Here is a 21769-nt window from a genome sequence, read left to right as displayed (position 1 = left end):
TTTCTTTGTTCTTTTTTCTTTCCGATAATCTTTAAAAATTATTTACCGTTAAATTTCTTGTCGGTTTCTTGTGTATGATGAACTTGGCGACTGTTGAATTAATGCTTATGATGATGTTATTAGGATTAAGTAGAAAGATATATAAATTATTTATTAGATATTTTTGTCAGGTTTATGCTTAATTGTTTGTGTTAATGTAAAAATTAATTGTACATTTTCGGATAAAGAATTTTTTTTTTAATGCAAAATAATGCATGCTAAGCTATGATCATTTGTTTGCTTGCTTTCTTGCTGAACGGATTGTTGAGAGCGAACCAATTGCTAAGCTTGTGATTGTGTTGGAGTTTCAGTGTAAAAGAACAGTAGTTAGTAAGTGAATCATCGGGTTTGCTAGTAGTGTTTGGAAGTTTATAGTGTGATTTTCATGCAGAAGACTCGGTCGGAATGTTAAGTTCATATTAGGTTAATGAAGATAAGTTTTCTACAATTGATCATGTAAAAGTTTGATGCACCAAATTTTCAAATGAGATAAATTGTTTCTGGTCATAGGTTCCAAATTTATATGCTAGACGTTGATATTTGTCATGTCGTTGTATGTGAAGTGTAGTTCTGTCATTGAAGCTGTTAGAAAAGGAGTACTTACGTGAAATTTTTCAATGGCAGGTGTCTCAACCTCCCAGTGATTCTGTTTCAAGCCTTTGTTTCAGTCCCAAGGCCAATATCTTGGTTGCAACCTCATGGGATAATCAGGTTTGCCCAATTGGTTTCTGTTCTTTTTTTATACCTTTAGTTATGCCTTTCTGTTTGTTGGTTAACATCCTTGATATTCTCATTCGTCTCGTTTGAATGCTTTCACAGGTAAGGTGTTGGGAAATTTCACGCAGCGGAACTGGTGTGGCCAGTGTGCCCAAGGCATCAATTTCGCATGACCATCCGGTAATCTAAAGCAAGATTTGTGGTAGTTAGAATACCATACTGTTGAATTTGTGATTGCTGATAATTTAACCTTTTTCTTGTCTTCCAAATTTGAAGGTCCTATGCTCAACATTGAAGGATGATGGAATTACTGTCTTCTCTGGAGGATGTGACAAGAAGGTCAAGACATGGCCTTTACTCTCTGGTGGTCAGCCAGTGATTGTGGCTATGCATGATGCGCCAATTAAAACAATACGGCTCCTATAAGCAACCGAACCCCAAGATAGGAGCCGAACGCCAAGAAAAGTAAGGATTCTCAACCATGAAAATCCCTGTCACACCTACAAATGCAAATGGTTACTGTTATAGCCTAAAGTTTCAGTATGCATGCATAGGTCGTATTAGTATGAATAGCAGAGACACAAACCAGAAGTAGAATTTTACATGAAATAAGAATTGTTGAAACACATGTGGAAGGCTTGTGATGGAGAAAATTGTGTGAAATAAAATTTGGATATGTACTGAAAATTGCATAAAAATAAGTACAAGATGCAGAGAAATGAAGAAAATATCCTCTGTTGCAGTGATTATATTTGGTATATAGTTAGTAATGTGTGTGCGCATACCAGTGTTGGGTTGGGATAGGATAAATATTATAATGTCCAAGTAATGAATGTAGGGTTACTAATTTTGTGTACACATGAAAGTTGGGTTGCAGTGATCTGAACCATAACTGTTTAAAATGAAATTGTGCCAATGGCCGCCTCGATAACTTGTAAAGTCGATTGATATCCATTGACAATTTGACTTCTTAGTTGTCCAAAAAAAAAAATGAAAGAAAGACTTATTGAATCTTCATCACTGCTGCTTGATGGTAGTCGCAAGAAGTCCTGTGCAGCAGCAGGAGTTGTGGCCGAATATAGACTGATCTGAAATGGTTTAAAAATGTGAAATAGTTAACCGAATGGATTGTTTTCCTTGTAAATCTTCTCAACTAACCAGCCACAAAGATTCCTCTTTAGCCTGACACAGTTCAGTTGTAACAAACTACCAAAGCCCATTTCACAAACAGCCACTCTTTGTTCATCTGTAAGTTGTGAAACTGCTGCAGCTAATCTATCTGGAGCACATCTTGTGAGGAACTTTGCCTTCCCCATGTTTGACTTCCCTACTCGTTTGGCCTCACTTTTGTACTGACACTTTTCCTTCGGTGGCAAATTCTTATACGTGGATCCAATTTCCGTTCGAATCTACAACACAATCATGGTAACCCAAATGACGCACAACTCCACCACTGCAATACCATAGTATCACAACCGAAATAATTAGTCAAAACCTATACTACCACTCAACTATTACTAAGTTATGATAATTTATTTATTTTTCCATTAACATAGCTTAGAAATATCTTATGAACCCATTGAGGCACTGCCTTTTTCTTCCCCCATCAATATGCTTGCATCATCACCAACCACTTCAGTTCCTCAGTTAATCTCACATTCCTTCTGCTTATTACTTCCCACCACATTCATTCCTGAAATTCAGTGACAGTTATTTCTTACCATCAAAATACGCTTTATAGCACCATATAAACACATTACTAATTCACCATATAAACACAAATACATATCAATTACGTTACCATCCCCAAACGAAACTAACAAAAACATTTCATATCAACTCCACAAAAAAGATATACAAATTCAGCTGGTGCATGTACCATTACCCCCATGTCATCAGCTTCATGCTTGTGATTCACGTCATTTAAATATTTGCTGCAATTTCACCTTTCCGGTTACTAATTTTCCACACATGTTCACTATAAACTTATTATGCAAACATTTATTATCTAAATTTAAATAATTCAGTAGGATTGACAATTGACATGTCACATGTCGGGTGCTTCTATTAAATTCTATTCCAAGGCACAGTCATGACTAAGCTCAAGAAAGGGACAGCAAATGCCGCCGACACACTCAAGTTACCGAGCATAACACCAAGCTCCTTCTCTATCCTACTGCTTTAAATAAGCCGTATTGAACTGTGCTAAATAATCCCCAAATAATTTCGATAATTATTGGCATCTACTCAATTTTTCAATCTTTTGTACGACATATATTTTGCAACCATGTATATGCAAAACAATTCATTATTCAACTGGGTTCAATATTTCAATTCAACCACTAACTACGTTGTTCAGGACATATCCTTAAATTAAATTTTAATTTTTTTCCATGTACTCCCAAATTTTCCCATTATCCAAACGAAACGTTAAATTTCCACCAGCCACTTAATCAGCGACAAATAATTCCTATCACTAATCTCAAATTCAAATTACACTGACCTTTAATTTTGTTAACCCAATCCCTTATGCTTCATTCAATACTGCCACGACAAGCTACAAGTCACCACAAGCCAATTCAAAAATCCCACACGAGAGCGCTGCCCCAGCCGCAGTTACACCTTGCCTGCTTCAATTTCCTTGCGTCCGAGAAACCGCAGTCATCGATCAAAATGGCCAATAAGGGTTTACAGCTCCTAAAACTAATCTTGTACAAAGAAGCTGGTTTGGATGGTTGCCCACTGTAATTGACTTTTACCCTTTTCAAACCTCGTCCCTTGGATTAAATTAATTATAATCTAACGGCTACAGTGGATAACGACAAAAAAAAGGGGCACGGTAGGTGGGGAATAGGATCCTCTCCTAATCCGAGTTCTACTGAGCTTTTAAAAATGTTCTGCCATGTGTTTTTTAGTAATAGTGCATGGATAAGATTGAACTTATTTTACTTTTTTATTTATTAACTACCAATCAGCAATTAAGTTATTTGCTCGCAACATGATCAAATAAGATCCTCTCATAATTTGAGCTCTACTCAGCTTTTAAAAATTTTCTGCCATGTGTTTTTTAGTGGTAGTGCATGGATAAGATTGAACTTTTTTTACTTTTTTATTTATTAACTACCAATCAACAATTAAGTTATTTGCTCGGAACATGATCAGATCAGGAGAGAATCCTAATCCTGGTAGCTGATCCCTAGTTGATTGGGTGCTCGAGTTTTTCTAGACTACTTTTTTTTTTTTTTACGAAATTCTTACAATTTACAAATCTACTAAAACTCTCAAAATATACTCTCACTAACATGCACAGAGAAATCTATCATTTTCTGAAAGAAATGAGTTTGTAAGACTCGAACCCACTCCCTTAACATATTTTGAGGATGCAAGTGCCATTATACTAGAAGCGCAAATGCAAAAATGGTTTCAGACTTGAAAAGTCAAAAGTAAATTTCCAAAAGTCAAGGTACTTAGAAGTTTTTATCGATATTATCACAAAGTTAATCTTACAAATTGTATACTAGACGAGTGATCTCTAAAATTTATAATTAATCTAAAAATTTTTAAGACTTTTTAAGTTAAAAAATAAAGAACTCAATAATTATTTTGAAAGATTCAAACGAAAATGAAATATGCCATTCAAATTCAGGCATTTAGCTTTGTTTAGATTTCAAGCCAATTCATATTTATTTAGATTTCAAACAAAAAACAATCGTCATACTTCTTCACCAAATGTCAAGTAATTAATTAATTTGGGACTTTGTCTATCTTTTCTAATTTTTATTTGAATTTTTTGAAATTGAGTCTTAATTTTCTACTGCTACAACTAAAGTTTAGCAAACATTGACTCTGAATTGCCTGTATATATCTACGTAGGTGCCAATTTGAAGATAAAGATTGACTCAAAATAAATAACAAATAACACTTACAGGTCCTTTCACCACAACTGAACTGTCTCGTCAGTCATGATAGGTGTAGACTTGGAAACTAAAAGTCTTCTATAGGTGGAGAAGTCTTGGATCTAACTTGTGATAGATTGTTAAAAAGGAGTCTATGACTATTTCAATAGATCTTATTTAGTTATTCTTTTCCCAAAAACTTATCGAAGCAAATCGGTCGATTAATGAATCAATGTTTATGCGTCGGCACGCTAGACTAGGGATGCCAATCTGGGTTTATTCGATTCAATTTAATGTGAATTAAATGAGTTTGAGTTTGAACAAATTAATTCGTCTAATATATAGGTAAATTCAATACGATTCATTAGTTAAACAAATTGAATCCAGGTTTTATTCATTCAGGGTTCATTTAATAAATACGTCATAAACGAATCAAATACGATCCATTTATTTAAAATTAGTTTGATTAAATTACTTATTTTCTTTAAATATGTATGAAAAATTTTAAAGATGAAAAATTTTAAAATTTCAAAGCTATTATAGTAATTATAAATGATAATAAGACAAAATATATAGTAATTCGATTCGTTATGGATTCATTATAGAATAAATTAATAGTAAATAAATTCACATTTGATTCGATTCATTTATTAGTTCTACTAAACGAATTAAATTAATCAAATCGAATATTGTTTAATAAACAAATCGAATTCAAATCCTGAGATTTGCTTAATAAATGAATCAAATCCGAATCAACAGTGTTTTGACCCAATTTGTTTACGATTTAATTTAAATTTGATTCATTTATTCATTTTGCCACCCTTGCAAAACTTAATATTAATCTCAGCCTCATTTATTTTATATGTTCTGAAGAAAAATCTTAAAGACCTTGTCACTTTCTAATTAATTATTTCTTACAAAGATGGCCCAAGGAAATTATGTACACCCCAACGTATAAGTTGGGAGGTGCAAGTAGAAATTAACTATAAAGCAGCTGAGGAGGACTTCTGGTCTGCAGGAAAACAACCGACCACCAATTTTGTGGCATGAAAATCGTGAATGAGATTGTAGATAAAATTTAAATGAATGAGATGGTGTGGATAGTACATGATAAAGTTCATTTCATTTTTTTTATCATTAATCCTTTTTTTTATTTGGGTGTTAATTAATTGAGTTGGTTAATTTTTTTTTTTTTGTCTTAAAAATAAGATGTTTGAGGTTCCAAAAATATGTGAGGAGGAAATTGAATTGTTTTTTAGCTTAAAGGAACAACATAATTTAAATTTTGAATAAGACTTCAGTGCTGAGCTATTTTTTTGTTGAATTATTGACAAGTAAAATATAAAATTAAAAATAAGAATAAATCTTGACCAATGATTCCATACTGAATCCTAATCTATCAATTTTTGCTTGACACTCTACAAAAGTTCAAACTAATTACTTAGAAGGATAATGGAGAAAAAAATTGAAAGCTATGGTTAAATGCCAATAATTGACAATAAAACATTGGTGCAGATACAAGCGTAAAAGTGCTTTCATACGGTTTGATCTTCTAGATTCTACTTTCTACTCTTATAAACTTATAAGTGATCATGAACTGCATGAGTCTATTATCCATAGCGTAGAGTTGGTCATAGACAACCTTGCACTTAATAATTTGAAACAAAATGTCTTGCTACAACTAAAATCTAGCATGGACTCTCGAAGATTAATTATCTATGAAATATTGACCAGCTTGTGGCCAATTTAGAGAAAAAGATTGTCATCGTAGACCGTTCACGTCAACTGTAAACTCCGCTCATGAGTGATGATAGGTGTAAGAGTTGGAAACTAGAGTTTTCGTGTACATGAAGAAGTCTTATATTTAAATGTTTCTGTAGGTAATTTCATAAAAAGTAATGATATAGTCACAAATTCTTGCACAAACTTATTTTATACAAACTAATGTGACGTTAATTAATTAGTTGAATTAAATATCTCTTGGCCCACATAATTTATTTATATTATTTTATATTTTCATTCAACCAATGAATTAATACTACATCAGTTTGTACAAGAGTTTGTAACTGTACCATCACTCTTCCATAAAACTAACTAGTGACATATTTATTAAATTACTTTTTTATGACTACCTTTGATGATAGGATTGTTTACTAGTCTTATATTTAAGTCCTCTTTGGCTTTTTTCTAAATACATGAACTATACACCTCGCAACATTTGGAATAATCATTTGATCGATCTCAATGGATCGCTTTGCAATCTTCATTATTGTTGTTCTCTTGGTGTCTACTGTCTTCTTGATATTAGCATGTAAGAGATTGTAACATTTTCATATTTTGGTTTGACATTCTGGAATAAAAAGGCTTGCCGTTTTTTAAGAAAACTACTAACCGTTTAATCCTAGAGAGTATGTTTTCTTTTCTACAGAAAACGGCTAACCGTTTGGAGAAAACAGCTAACCATTTAGTTCAAAAGTTATTTGAAAGTTGACATTCTGGAAGAAAATGATTAGCCATTAGAAAACGGCTCGCCGTTATTGAGAAAATGGCTAACCATTTTCTTCCAGAGAGCGTGTTTTGGTGTCAATTGAAAAAAAAAGGCTAGTAGGTTTTGAGGAAAAAGAAAAACCGGTTTTGAATAGATGCAAATTTCAAACCAAAGAGTGTCTTTGAAGAAGTACCATTTCTAATGGTTGTAATCTTTCATAAAAATAATTTCTTCATTAAATTAGACACTCACATTTAAAAAAAAAAACTGGATTATTACAGATTTCATGTGTGTTCTTGAAATACAATCTTATTTGCTAGAGATTGTATTCAAGATTTGATAAATCTTGGGGGTAACTTGCCATTAAACTCCATAGCAAACTAAGAGTGGTGAGGGCAAATAAAACCTTAAAGAAAAGTGTATAAACACGTCTCAAATCCTAAGAAAGTTTCCTTGTTCTTTGCCTCCGTATTTGAAGATCCACCAACATAGCATTCATTTCTGGTTTATCTAATGGAGTAGATTCAGTTCGTCTTGTTATCCTTGTCGATCACTCTGGCAGCAGTGGCCACTTTAGGCTTGATTTTCTATTGTGTGAGGAGAAATCCCAGAAGCAGAGGTAAAAGTTCTCATTTAATTGCACGATTTTGAGAGTCTAATATGCTAACATACATATACATATCGTAATTAAAGCTTTAGTTTCTTCACCCTTCAGGAGAGGATTTGATCATGTTTGATTTGGATTTGAACCTGAAAGCCAACAACGTTAACATAGAGCTTCCTGTAAACAGTAATCTGACAAAAAGAAGCAAAAAGAAGGAAGTTGATCAATTGCCTTTATTCAGTTTTTTCAGTGTTTCTACTGCAACAAATAAATTCTCCGACGCAAATAAGCTCGGAGAGGGCGGCTTTGGACCTGTTTATAAGGTACTACAGATATCATTTTCTTTGGAGCGCTAATTTCATTTTTAACAGAACTATAAATTTACCATCTGCAGGGAGTGTTAAAAAATGGAGACGAGATAGCTGTGAAACGGCTTTCAGGAAGATCTGGACAAGGATTGCGAGAGTTAAAAAATAAGCTTCCGTGATAGCCAAGGTTCAGCACAAGAATCTGGTTAGACTTTTCGGCTGCTGCATAGATAAAGACGAGAAGATTCTGATCTATGAGTACATTCCTAACAAAAGCTTGGACTTCTTTCTTTTCGATTAGTTATTGCATCTGTTAATTTCTTTTTCTTACATATTCCTCTCTTCAAATTTTATGCATACATTTATTTGAACTACTATTTAATATAAAATTATATATCAAAAATTTATTTAAACTAGAATTTAGTCCATGTTACTTATCCAAATTTTATTCATTACTTTATTTAAAATAGCATTTAGCATTTAATTTAAGATTAAATATCAAAATTATTCAATTTTTAATTTATATTGAAATTGAATATCTAAAAGAATATTTAATAATTAACAATATAACTTTAAGAAATAATCATACTTTTTAAATAGTTTTTTTAACTTCCTTAAATTGAATTTAATATGATCCTGTCCAACACTAAACCAAATACAAGACATTACTATAAAATAATTTAGTCTAATTCAATCCAATTCAATCTGAATAACTAGTCCAATCCAATCCTTTATTTTGCAACAAACCTAACCTAAAAGAATATTTAGTATTTTCTATTTCATTTAGCTATTTTTAAGTTTAATGATTAACATCATTGAATTATCATATTTTTAAAAAAAATTAAGTTGCTAGATCAATTTACATCAAATTATGTGGTCTACATTTTTTTGTTTTCATGCATAATGACATTTAGTCTTTTTGTTGTAAATTAGATCCAACCAAGTGAATGTTATTAGATTGGGTAACACGTGTTCGGATTATTGAAGGGATAGCTCAAGGGCTTCTTTATCTTCATCAATATTCCAGAGTGTGAATTATTCATCGAGATTTAAAAGTTAGTAATATCTTATTAGATAAAGATATGAATCCCAAAATATCAGATTTTGGAATAGCAAGAATTTGCAGAGGAAATGAGTTACAAGCAAACACCGGTAGGATCGTCGGGACATAGTACATAAATGACAAAAATCAAAATTAAAGTGATTAATTAGCTATGCGTGAATTGCTGATTATTATTTATTGATTGTTGAATTACAGTCGTTATGTGTCCCCTGAATACCCAATCCAAGGAATATTTTCAATTAAATCTGATGTGTTTAGCTTTGGAGTATTGTTGCTCGAGATTGTAAGTGGCAAGAAAACCACTGGATTTTATCGAACCTACTCTTTCACTCTGCTAGGTTATGTAAGTAACAAAAGCCGTTGCACATATATATTCTTTTTTATATTACTAATTAGGTGAAAATATATATGAATTCCCAAGCGTGGACACGCACAATCTGAAAACGTTTGGATTTTTGCATCTGACTATTTTTAAACTATTCTCTATATCGAGTGTAGGACTATCTAATGACATCGTATGGTTGTTTAGGCATGGGATCTGTGGACAAGCAACAGGACATTGGAGTTGATTGATCCAATATTAGAAGATGAATATTCCTCCAAGCCTATGCATTTAAGATATGTGAACATAGCTCTCCTTTGTGTACAAGAAAGTGCTGATGATAGACCCACCATGAATGATGTTGTATCCATGCTTACAAATGAAGCTGCAGCATTGCTTCCTCCAAAACAACCTGCTTTTTCGTATGTAAGAAATACAGTCACTTCAACATCGTCCACCGGCAAGACAGAAGAAGCGCGCTAGCTTTTATTTTAATGTGTATCGAGTCACTTCGAAATCTTGAGTGCTAGCTGTTAGCCTTCTCTTCCCGTTCATTTTATACCGTCCATGTGTCTTTCAGTCAGTCATTATAACTAAATGTAATAATGCGAGAACCGAATACAATCATGGGTTGGCTCTTCTTAGACCAATAAAATCACTATCAAATGTTAGCTCTATCCTTGCAAGACTTTTGGAAGTCTACAGGTCCCGCAAGCAAATCAAAGTTGGTTTTGACGCGAGGACAAATTGCATTCAGTCAATCATTAGATTTTTATTTTATTTTATTAAAAAGTGGAGGAATGATCAAAGCTCAAATTAATTTTTTATTTTCTATTTTCTCCGAGATTCAAACTTAATTAGGTGATCATCTCAATGAGACAACTTGAAAACTACGGGGTTGAGCTCCTGAGACTAATAATTAGATATTATATGGAGTAATGACCCTGATTTTTATTGGTTCAACGGGATCTGATACTATCACGAGTCTGATATATAAAAAGCAATGCATGGAACCATTATTTTCGTTCAATGGGATCAGAATCAAGAAACTACGAACTCGGCAAGGCAAAATCAACAATTTGTAAACCGAGGGAGTGAGAGGATCAAAACATATGTAAAGTCCAAAGAAATGAACTAAATTTTAATTAATACCCTTATCTTGCTATGAATTATATAATTCTAATTCAAGAGACACTTTTAAACAAAATTTTGGACACAATATTCTGACCATTAGATTAAAGCTAAGCAAGAGTTGATATTGAAGCTGACATGCCTTTTTTAAGTTTTAAAAACTAAAAATTAATATAATAGATCTCCATATAATAATAAATTATTTCTCATTCTTCTCTCTCTTACTTACTATATTCCCTCTTTTGTCACTTTTTTTTTCTTTGCTTACCCTTTTTAAGTCTTGCCTACATTAATTAGTTTGAACTTTTGCATGGCATCAGTGAAAAAACTTAACCGACTGATAGAGCTGAAATGGACTTAAATTTTATTTTCACTCATTGACTATTTTCAGCAAATTTATTTTGTCCATCAAAACTCGTACCAGAGCCACTACTGAAAGTAGGATACGGCTTCCCCTTCAATGTCTTGTGTAACCCAAATTGAATCAATACGTCTTTAATTTGAATTTGTCGCAAGCCAAAGTTGATATTCCCAACAAATTCTTCCATTTCAATTTTCACTGAACTTGAAAATTTTAATCCTGACATATTCGCTTTGCAGATTAGCTTTGCTCTTTATCAGGAACTATTTAGATTGGGTCCCATTGCTTCACACGAACGGTACTGTATACGTGAACAGTATCGTATACATGAACAGCACTCCTGACACCAAAACTTCAATCAATAGCTCTGATACCACTGTTAGAAAATTGAAATTCCTCCCAAGATCACTCCAAGTAATTTGTCAAGAAATAAATCAATAGAAAATTAAATTTAGAATAATATCAATCGCATAATACAAGATTTATGTGGAAAACTCCAAATCTGGAGGAAAACTATGGCCGTTGTCAAGAGACAACCAGAGAAAAATATTCACTATGTGAAAAATTATTACAACCACACTTTCATAAATAATTTACTCTCAGAAATAATTTTCTCTCACCCAAGCTCTAAATACACCCAAAACTCTCAATTTAAGAGTAATTAAATTCAACTCTCAAATTCTCTCTAAATATAAGAGGAAATGAATTTTTTGGGATGATAAAATCTTATGAAAGGCTCTCTTATTTATAACCAAGTGGATAGTACTGTTCAAACCGTATTACTATTCATGCCGCGTTACTGTTCATGTCGCATTACTGTTCAAGCCATGTGGTCAAACCGTGTTACTATTCACCGCATGGTAAAACCCTATTGTTGAGTGTTATAAAATGTATATTTATAAAGGAGAAAATCGTCATTTTAATCTCAAGTTCCACTAACATTCTTACTTTTATGTATTTAAGTTTCTTGTGATTTAATTATGTGTGTTGTATTATAATTAAGTATTTTATGTATTTTGAGAGCATCATAGTATTTTATGTATTTCACAATGAACGAGAAATCAAACGGCTAAACGGACATCACTTTTGAACTCAGTATAGTCGAAAACCTTAGGAGGAGCATAAAAGGAAAAATGTCAATGTTCACATGTACGGTACTATTCACATGTACGGTATTGTCTACATTACTGTTCACGACACTGTTTACATATACAGACCGATGATGTGGCATTGACTGATGAGGTGTCACGATTCCATTAGAGAAAATTCTTATGCACTGTTGATCGGTGACGTGGCAGCATATTAGTGGACCAAAAATTACGTGTACGGTACATGCATATACACATGATTATTTTCAACCAAACCGCATAACTGTTCAAGCCGGTTGACTGTTCAAACCCGTACTGTTGACTGATGATGTGGCGCAATCCTGAACGTCCAAACTGTTTTTAATCTGATAGTCATGATTTACTCAATGTATCTATAAAAAAAGGGCCTCCCCCCCTAATTTGGCATCTCTCTGAATCCATTTTTGGGCTCCATTTTTTGTAATTCCTTCTTTATCTTATATTTTCTACTTATTTTAATAAATTCTCATTTTACCCTTAGTTCAATTATGAGTAGCTAATTTTCTTTCAAGCTTGGGTTGAAGGTGAAGTCTCAACATGTGTCATGGGCTTTATTTGGTAAATTTAATTTCTCTTCCCCTCTAATTATTGAGGATGTTTTGACTTTTCCTTGACAAATAGTAATAATCTTGTCTAGATACTGCCCTGGTTTCACCGGCTCCCTAGTACAAGATTATTATTATTTGGCACAATAAGCCCTTAGCACCATATTGATTAGAGCGTGGTTCATGAGTTGTGGATTCCCCCCTCATGATTTAATTGACACTAATAAAGAATATTTAGCCCATGGTACATGTTGATGCGGATCCAGATACCCAAGCGCTTCAATTATTATAGTTTTCGCTTCAATTTATTCTCATTATTTTAATTCAAATTCTAAGATAGTTTAAATCACTTTCACCACAAATCCAACCACCCATTTAGAAAAATTAATTTTACACACAATTAAAATCCACATCCTCGTGGGATCAACACTCATCACCAATGATCTATTCTACAATAGATTCGTGCACTTCCGAGTTCAATAAAATTTGCACAACACCTATTTTTAGCAATTCTCCCACTTGAAGATTAGAATGAGAACCAATCAATCTCCACACCATTCTTACTATCTTCACCTTAGTCATAATCCTCAATAAAGAGAATTATCATACTCCACTATAAAGAGTATACCACTTAGAATTAATTACTAATTTTAGGAATTTTACATCGGCTCATGTCGAAATATTCTGCTGAAATTTATGGTGCAACTTTCTTGTTGGCTTTCCTGGAAGTTTGTCAGCCATCAACATAAATTCCACCACACACCCTACAACAATGCCAACCATGCATTGTGTGTAAATTTTGCGGACCCGCTAGCAGTGACACGTCCACTTCCATAACACTAGCAGCATACCATAGAGATGTCATCATCATTTATTTTACAAGGGAGCATCATCTCCCATGATAATGAGAGACTTACCACTAGCAATGCTATCAGTATCTTATTTGGAGCCAGTTGCCGACCCTGCTTCATTTCTCCTATGACAGTCTCTTTTTAGGTGCCCTAATTGTCCACACCCCTAGTAGACTCCTTTCTTCTTAAATTTATCTTTCTTCCAATTGCCAAAGCCGAGACATCTGTAGTTTCAGTACTTTCATCACTCAGTCTTCTTTCTTCCAAAAGTAAAGTACTAGCAACTTCTTCAAGATATATTGTCTCATTCCCATACATTAAAGTAAGTGATAGGTGTTTGTAGGAAGTTGGAAGTGACCATAGCAGCCTAAGCGTCTTGTCCTCATCTTCAATTTTAACTTTAATGGCTTCTAGTTCTGTCATAATACTATTAAGAACTTTGAGGTGATCGGAAATTTTTGTTCCTTCAGCCATTCGCAGCGTGTGAAATTACTTCTTCAGGTACAATCGATTTAGGATGCTCTTTGTCTAATATAATTTTTTTAGCCTCTCTCAAAGCTCTTTCAATGTAGGAATATTTCCTACATTTGCAAAAACATTCTTTGCTAGACATAGTCATATGGAACTTGCAGTTCTATCATCCAACTCTTCCCAATCTTCATCGCTGATACTAGCTTTTAGAGAGCCACTACTAGAAGTAGGGGATGGCTTCCCCTTTAATGCCTTATGTAACCCAAATTGAATCAACACATCCTTAACTTAAATTTGTCATAAGCCAAAGTTGATTTTCCTATCAAGATTTTCTATTTCAATTTTCACTGAACTTGAAAATTTCAATTCTGACATATTTGGTTTGCATATTAGCTTTGCTATTTATCACAGACAATTTAGATTGGCTCCCATTACTTCATGTGAACAATACCGTATACGTGATAGTACCCCTGATAACTGTAGGAAATGAGAGTTATTACATCAATTCTAGACTTGAATCAAGATCACTTAGGGAACAAATAAGGTGTTTTAATTACATTTTGGTTGCATTTTGCATAAACATTCATTTTAGTCAAGTTTTAATAAGTTTGCTTGAATTAAAGTAATTTGTGCTAAAAATAAGTGCATAATTGTAGGTTCTCAGAAAGTCTTAATATATGAGGGGATGTTGAGACAGTAAATGAGCAAGATGAGGAAATAAGATGGCCACAAAAGAAGAAAAGCACAATCGGGAATAATGCAGTGCTGTTGAGGATGTTAGAGCAACCTGTGTTGTAGTAATCTGGGAACAATGCGGAAGAAAACTTAGGTGCGGGTCAGCGCTTGTTTCCTAATTTAACGCATGAACGCTAATAGGGCTTGTGTTTACCCTAAATTGCAATATAAAAGGTAGGCAAGCACCACATAGAAAGGCGGCAAGGGAATCATCAGAATAATTACAAAGGAAAAGAAGAAGAAGATCGGAATTGAAGAGTGTTTTTTTCGGCAACATTGGAGAATCATGCAGAATTACTTGGATTTGTTTTTCACCATGCTCAACTTATATTTATCTTCTTCCTTTAATTGTTTTGATGTATTCCGAGATCAAAATATTTATGTTTATTTTTCTCTTTCAGATTATAAACTAAATTTACTTGTAGTTCAGTGACAAATAATCCAATGGGTTCTTGATTGTTCTTATATGTTGTGATGGCACTGTTGTAGTATTTTACTCTAGTAGTTTTGTATGAATATAACTGTTATTTCGGTTGACCACCTATTTAATAGTTTCAGTTATGATAGAGCAGCAAAAGGGCATGTCTTAGCGGATATTATTAGAGTACTACTTGATCTTACGTTGAGTTTCCTGGATTAAGTTATCTTGAATCCCATAAGGGCAATACTTGAAGTTAAGATTTGTGACACGCTAGATATAGGTGTTCACCTTGTAGGGTGGAGAGATTGAAGGTTATAATGCCGTACCACAACCATATTAGCAACTGGTCATTGTTAATAGATTTAATGGTATGAAACGTCCAACATGCGATAGCTGAGGATGCAAGTTTATTCTGCCCAGTGCTGCAGCACTTGTTGTAACAACTGGTGCTAACTTAATAAACAACAGTCACCCCATTAGGAGAATTTGATCATTCAACTACTATAATTCCAATTGAATTTTAGACACATTTAACTTAGTTTATTTCGTTACGGTATTATTTTATTTAATTCTTTCACAATCCTCAATTACTTTGGAAATTACTTTACAATTATTTATTTCGGTCCTAAGTTGATTTGCACTATTGTGATTGCTTTAACATTTTGAGTAACATCAATCCATGTGGAGACGATCTTGAATACTTATCACTTTATTACTTGTTGTGTATAGACGATCTTGAATACTTATCACTTTATTACTTGTTGTGTATACTTGCACATTGGCATTGATAGTAATTGCTTATAAAAATTAACCAACAACCCCCGACGCCAAAACTTCACCCAATGGCTCTGATACCACTGTTAGGAAATTGAGATTCCTTCCAAGATCACTTGAAACAATTTGTCAAGTAACAAATCAACAGAAAATTAAATTGAGAACAATATCAGTAGCACAACACAAGATTTACGTAAAAAACTCTAAATCTAGAGAAATATCACAATCATTGTCAAGAGACAGCAAGATAAAATATTCACTATGTGGAAAATTATTCCAACCATACTCTCAGAAATAATTTTCTCCCACCCAAACCCCAAATACACCGAAAACTCTCAATTCAAGAGTAGTTGTATTCAACTCTAAAATTCTCTCTAAATATAAGAGGAAATGAATTCTTTGGGATGATAAAAACTTATGAAAAGCTCTCTTCTTTATAACCAAGCGAATAACACTATTCAAACTATGTTACCACATATGTCGTGTTACTGTCCATGCCACGTTACTGCTCAAGTTGTGTTACTATTCACTGCGTGGTTAATCTGTGTTACTGTTTACCGCATGGTAAAATCATATTTTTAACTCCTTGGATCTCAGCTAGTGTGATTTGCGTGGGAAGTTTCCAGAAAACATATTGTAGGTACCTACACTTCAGACTCTTGACTTGTCATACAACTCATTACTTCAAGGTTCTCTACCTAGCTTTCCTGAGAATTCTTATCTTTGAAACCTGAACTTAGCAAACACGAGCTTCTTAGGCACACTACCAAATTCCATTGGGACCCTTGAAAATTTGACAAGGGTAGATCTTAGAAGTTACAATTTCACAAGGCCAATTCTCACTTCAATGGCTAATCTCGCCCAATTATTTCACATGGACTTCTCATCAAGCCATTTCTCTGGTCCCATCCCATATCGTCACAAGTCAAGAAATCTTAACTATTTAGACCTTTCATCCAATAATTTAAATGGTGGGATCTATCCCACCTTCTGGCAAAAACTTTTAAATCTCAATATTTTTGTCTTCTCGCACAATTCACTGAATGGAAGTATCCCAAAATCTATGTTTCTATTTCCAATTCTAGAGATACATCTGCTCTCAAACAACCAGTTTGAGAACCAATTTCCTGAAATTTCAAATATGTCCTCTTCTGTATTGCCTGGCCTTGATTTAAGTGGCAACAAATTAGAAGGGCTTCTCCCCATTTCAATATTCCCTGAACTTAGAAACTTTCATACCCTCAATCTTTCTTCCAACTAGTTTAGCAAATTGAGACTGGCTTCAAGCAAACCATGGGTTATTCCTATTCTAAAAAACCAATCACAACTTTCTTTTTTTATATTTCAAATAATCAAATATCTGGAGAAATACCAATTTGGATTTGGGAAGTTCGTGGTGTCAATCTTTATTTCTTAAATCTTTCACAGAATCCCCCAGTGAGCTTGCAAGAACCATACCATATTTCTGGTATATGCTCGCTTGACCTACACTCCAACCAGCTCCAATGAAATATTCCTGACATGGCACGAAAAACTTCCTATGTCGATCACTCCAACAATAATTTTCATAGGTAGAACTTACTCATTTTCCACTATAAACAAGAGTCTCATTGGATTCATCCCTGAATATATATGCAAGGCTACGTATTTTCAGGTTCTTGACTTATCAAACAATAATTTGAGTGGCTCAATTCCTGCATGTTTAATCACCAAGAGTAGCACCACTTTAGGGGTTTTAAACTTAAGGAGAAACAACCTCGGTGGCACTCTTTCTAACATAATATTTCTAGGAATTTTTGGGTTGCAAATTCCACATCTCAGTAGAAATCAACTATAAGGAGTAGTTCTAAAATCTCTTGCCAACTGCAATATGCTGCAATTTTTAGACCTCAAGAATAACCATATTAGTGATAATTTTCCATGTTGGTTAAGGAATGCTTTTAGTTTGCAAGTTCTAGTTTTTCGATCCAATAACTTCTCTGAACGCATTAGTTGTCCAAGAAATAATGTCTCCTGGCCTCTGCTTAAAATAGTCGACTTAGCATCAAATAAATTCAGTGGAAGACTATCACAAAAATGGTTACTTACCATGATGGTTAATGAAAACAAATCCAAATCTGAGCTTAACCACCTTGGATATGAGACATGAAGCAACCAATTATATAAATTTGGAGTAATAGTTACTGTAAAAGGTGTAGATCATACAACTAAAGATCCCAAATATATTCACTTCCATTGACTGTTCAAGCAACAATTTCGAAGGGCCAATACCAGAAGAAATGGGACGATTCAAATCACTCTATGCTCCAAACATGTCGCACAATGCTCTCATAGGCTCGATACCGTCATCTTTTGGGAACTTGAAACAAATTGAGTCCTTGGACCTCTTAATGAACAACCTCAGTAAGAAAATTCTTGCCTAGCTTGCAAGCCTAAATTTCCTATTGGTGCTAAATCTCTCATACAATAACTTAGTGGGAAAGATTCCGACAAGTACTCAACTCCAATCATTTTTACCAACTTCTTATGAAGAAAACAAAGGATTGTACATACCTCCTTTAACAAATGACAGCCAAACACATCCTCCTGAGTTACAACCTTTACCACCTTCAAGCGATGAAATTGATTGGTTCTTTATAGCCATATCAATTGGATTTGCGGTAAGCTTCGGAGCAGTTGTTTCACCTCTAATGTTTTTTGTGCACGTAAAGAAATGGTATAACGATCTTATCTACAAATTTATATATCGGCGATTCCGTGTGTGAAGTGATTTATATCTCTCCTTTTGAATAATCATGTAAGCTAGCTTTTGCTTTTCTCTTATATCATAGATATTTGAGATTTCGTTTCTTCTCTGTTTGATGAAGTTAATAAAGTTGACAATAATTTAAAATAAGGGCCTATCCATAATTGTTACTGCGACAATCTTTATCTCAAAATTGGCTCCAAGTTAAATCTATATTGGCGCAATTCGTACACAACATATCCCCGTGAGTCCATACAAAATTAATATGTGCATGATTATGTATGATTCCAGCTCCAAGCTAGATACATAGCGATTCATGATCATATTCCATTTGTTCACAAGGAAGTTTTATAAAGTAGAAATAAGAATTTAGAAGATAACATTTGAGGAAATGTGTGGGTTATGAGACCATCTACGAAATTAGCCAAAAAAGGCTTCAGGCCCTTATGGCCTGGCCGATTAGTTTGTTCAAAATATTAGTTTATGTTGTATTTAATTGTTAGAATGGGAGTAGCGAGTATGTATTCTTCCCACTCTAGTGTTTTCTTTCTTTTTTAATGAGAGGAGTGGAAGTCTCACTCCTTGGATCCCACTCATTTTTTGAGTAATGAATTGGATTCTGAGATCTATAAGGGCCACTTCCACCTCTTCCTTTTTTATCTTTTCCTTATCAAATATAATAAAATTTATATTTATTAAAAATAAAATAATATTACATTGTTTAAAAATAATAACATCATATTCATTTAAATAATATTATTCTATTTAGTTAAAAATAATAATTTATGTAATCTAAGTTAAAATTACCTAAAATAATGCTACCCGCATTCTTGATTGGCCGGCACACCAACCTTTTCTTTAACCTCAAAATGACTTTAAATTTAGATCAATAATTTCTTAGAGGCATTTAAACAAACCATTAGTATGCCATTTATTAGATATCTTAATCTTAAAAAAACTATAATATTTTCATATCCAATACATATCTAATGATTAACTATGATCAATGATCAATCAACCAAGCAATTTAAACAAAATTTATTCTAAATTAATGAAAAAATCGAGAAAGTACCTAAGCCGCCGAAACCAGAAATGAAGGAACTTGCTAGAATCAAACTATAACTCACACAAATTACAATCGGAAGTGAAGCAAATCGCCGCCGAAAGTGAAGGAAATTGCTGGAATTCAAGAAACGCTAGAAGTGAAGAAACTCCTACACATGTATATGGGGTGATGGGAGATGTTTTTGGGCAATGTTGGGCGAAATATTTTTTTTTTTTTGTTTAGTTTTGAGAATTTATGGATATTTTAGTTTAAGAACCTTATAAATGATTGCTATTGTAAGAAAACATGGAGTGTGGTTTTTTCTTATATTAAAAGTTGGAAGGTGGTCAAATGGGTAAATTTCCCAATAATTTTCCAACGTGTGTATGAATCTTGTGTTGGCTCTTCATAAAACCTGTATTGTTAGCTCTATCCGTACGGCTTTTACAAGTCTGCGGGCTCCACAAGCAAATTAGCGTTCAGTTTGACGCGAGATGAATTGCATTCAATCAACTTTTTTTATTACAAGCAATAAAATCACTATCAAAATTCAAATGTTAGCTCTCTCCTTACAAGATTTTTTGAAGTCTACGGGTCCCGCAAGCAAATCAAAGCTAGCTTTTGAGTTTGATGCGAGAACGAATTGCATTCAATCAATTATTAGATTTTTTTTTAATATAGTAGAGGAATAGTGAAATTTAAATTAATATTTTTATTATACTTATTTCAAGATTAAAACTCCCGTAATTAATTAAGTAAATCTGTGCAAAAATCACTTGGCTAAGACTCTTTGGGACTAATTATTGGATATTATAACAAATAAAGACCCTGATTTTTATTGGTTCAGTAGGGTCTGATACTAATTAAAATTAATATACTGGAGAAGGCAGAAAGAATCCTAGTTAATATAGGCAGCAACGCATGGAGCCATGATTTTGGTTCAACGGGATCAGAATCAAGAAACTACGAACTTGGGGAGGCCAAGATCAACAATTTGTAAAACGATGGGTGAGAGGATAAGAACATATATAGAGATTCCAAAGAAATGGACTAAATTTTAATTAATACCATTATCTTCCTATGAATTATATAATTATAATCTTGTAATTATCACATACTTACTAGGTCCCAACGATTCCATTAGTTTCCAAAATCCTATCCTTCATTTCAAAATTATTTTAATTAGTTTCCAAGTCTACACCTAAAAGCTAAAACTTTTAGTTTGCTTTGAATAATCCTAAAAGTTTTTGTTTTAATTTTCTCTTACGCTTACATTGGTACAACTTTCCAAATATAGCTTTTTAAATAAAGTATTTATTAGTAAATCTTTTATAAATAGCGTTTTTATAAAAATAATTTTAGTTATTTGTTTGTCAATGCAAACTTTTATTAAAAATTATAAAATTATTTAATAAGCACGTTTTTTAAAATTATATTATGAAATGAATGAAATAAAATTATCGAATAAATAAAGAATTTTTTGATGTTTTAATATTTTAAAAAAAGTTTTTAACCTTTACTCCCAAAGGCCCAAAATTTGAGTTTTTGTTAGTAAAAAAAAAATAACTTATTTAATTTTTAAAGGCTCTACTAAAAAAAATCCAAACAATGAAAATAAATCTTAAAAGAGTTTATATAATTAAATAAGTACTTATTTCAATTACATAAAAGTATGCCAAACATACATAATATCTTATTTGTTTGAGATTTCTTTTCTTCTCCTGTTTGATAAAGTTAATAAAATAATTAACAAGAATTTCAAATAAGGGCCTTTAACTTCTGTCATTGAGACAATATTCATCTCCAAACTGGCTCCAAGCTAGATATATATTGTACGGGCAATATTCATAGACGATCTCTAACAAGTCATGCTAAATTTTAGTTGTAACAAGATATAGGCTATTTGCACCTTAAAAACTACTCTGAGCACTCTGGTTTTAATAAAATAATCTAATTACAAAATTAGCCATCATATAAATTACTATTAAGGATAATTTATTTGTGAGCAAATACAACTTAATGACTTTAAAACTCATATAATACACTCATTATTTAACATATAATCTTTTATATCTAACATCTTAAAATATAATTCATTGAACATGCAGCAAATCAATATTTTAAA

General features: G+C 32.9%; 1 protein-coding gene and 1 long non-coding RNA gene across 4 annotated transcripts in view; one reads left to right on the top strand and one right to left on the bottom strand.

The window, feature by feature from the left end:
- LOC102614624 (protein RAE1-like) overlaps positions 1–21769 on the top strand; it is a 51873-nt gene that overhangs the window by 426 nt on the left and 29678 nt on the right. The window contains exons 2-4 of one of the 3 annotated variants that reach the window (XM_052444290.1): positions 664–750; positions 859–936; positions 1033–1505. The exons of 1 other annotated variant lie outside the window; for it this stretch is intronic. In XM_052444290.1, coding sequence (XP_052300250.1) covers positions 664–750; positions 859–936; positions 1033–1182 — 315 coding nt within the window. In that variant the 3' untranslated portion in view covers positions 1183–1505. Of the gene's footprint in view, positions 1–663; positions 751–858; positions 937–1032; positions 1506–21769 lie in introns of those variants that run through there. One more of the 3 variants, XM_052444292.1, reaches the window with a different exon arrangement.
- On the bottom strand, positions 1476–4177 carry LOC102619921 (uncharacterized). Its single transcript, XR_008056489.1, has 2 exons — positions 3260–4177; positions 1476–2449 (listed from the first exon to the last, which is right to left on the bottom strand). It is a non-coding gene; the product is annotated as an uncharacterized LOC102619921 (long non-coding RNA).

The sequence above is a fragment of the Citrus sinensis genome, chromosome 7 (genome assembly GCF_022201045.2).
Source record: "Citrus sinensis cultivar Valencia sweet orange chromosome 7, DVS_A1.0, whole genome shotgun sequence".
Classification (NCBI taxonomy): Eukaryota; Viridiplantae; Streptophyta; class Magnoliopsida; order Sapindales; family Rutaceae; genus Citrus; species Citrus sinensis.
Note: the sequence above shows the minus strand (reverse complement) of the source record. Positions and strands in the feature narration are given on the sequence as shown.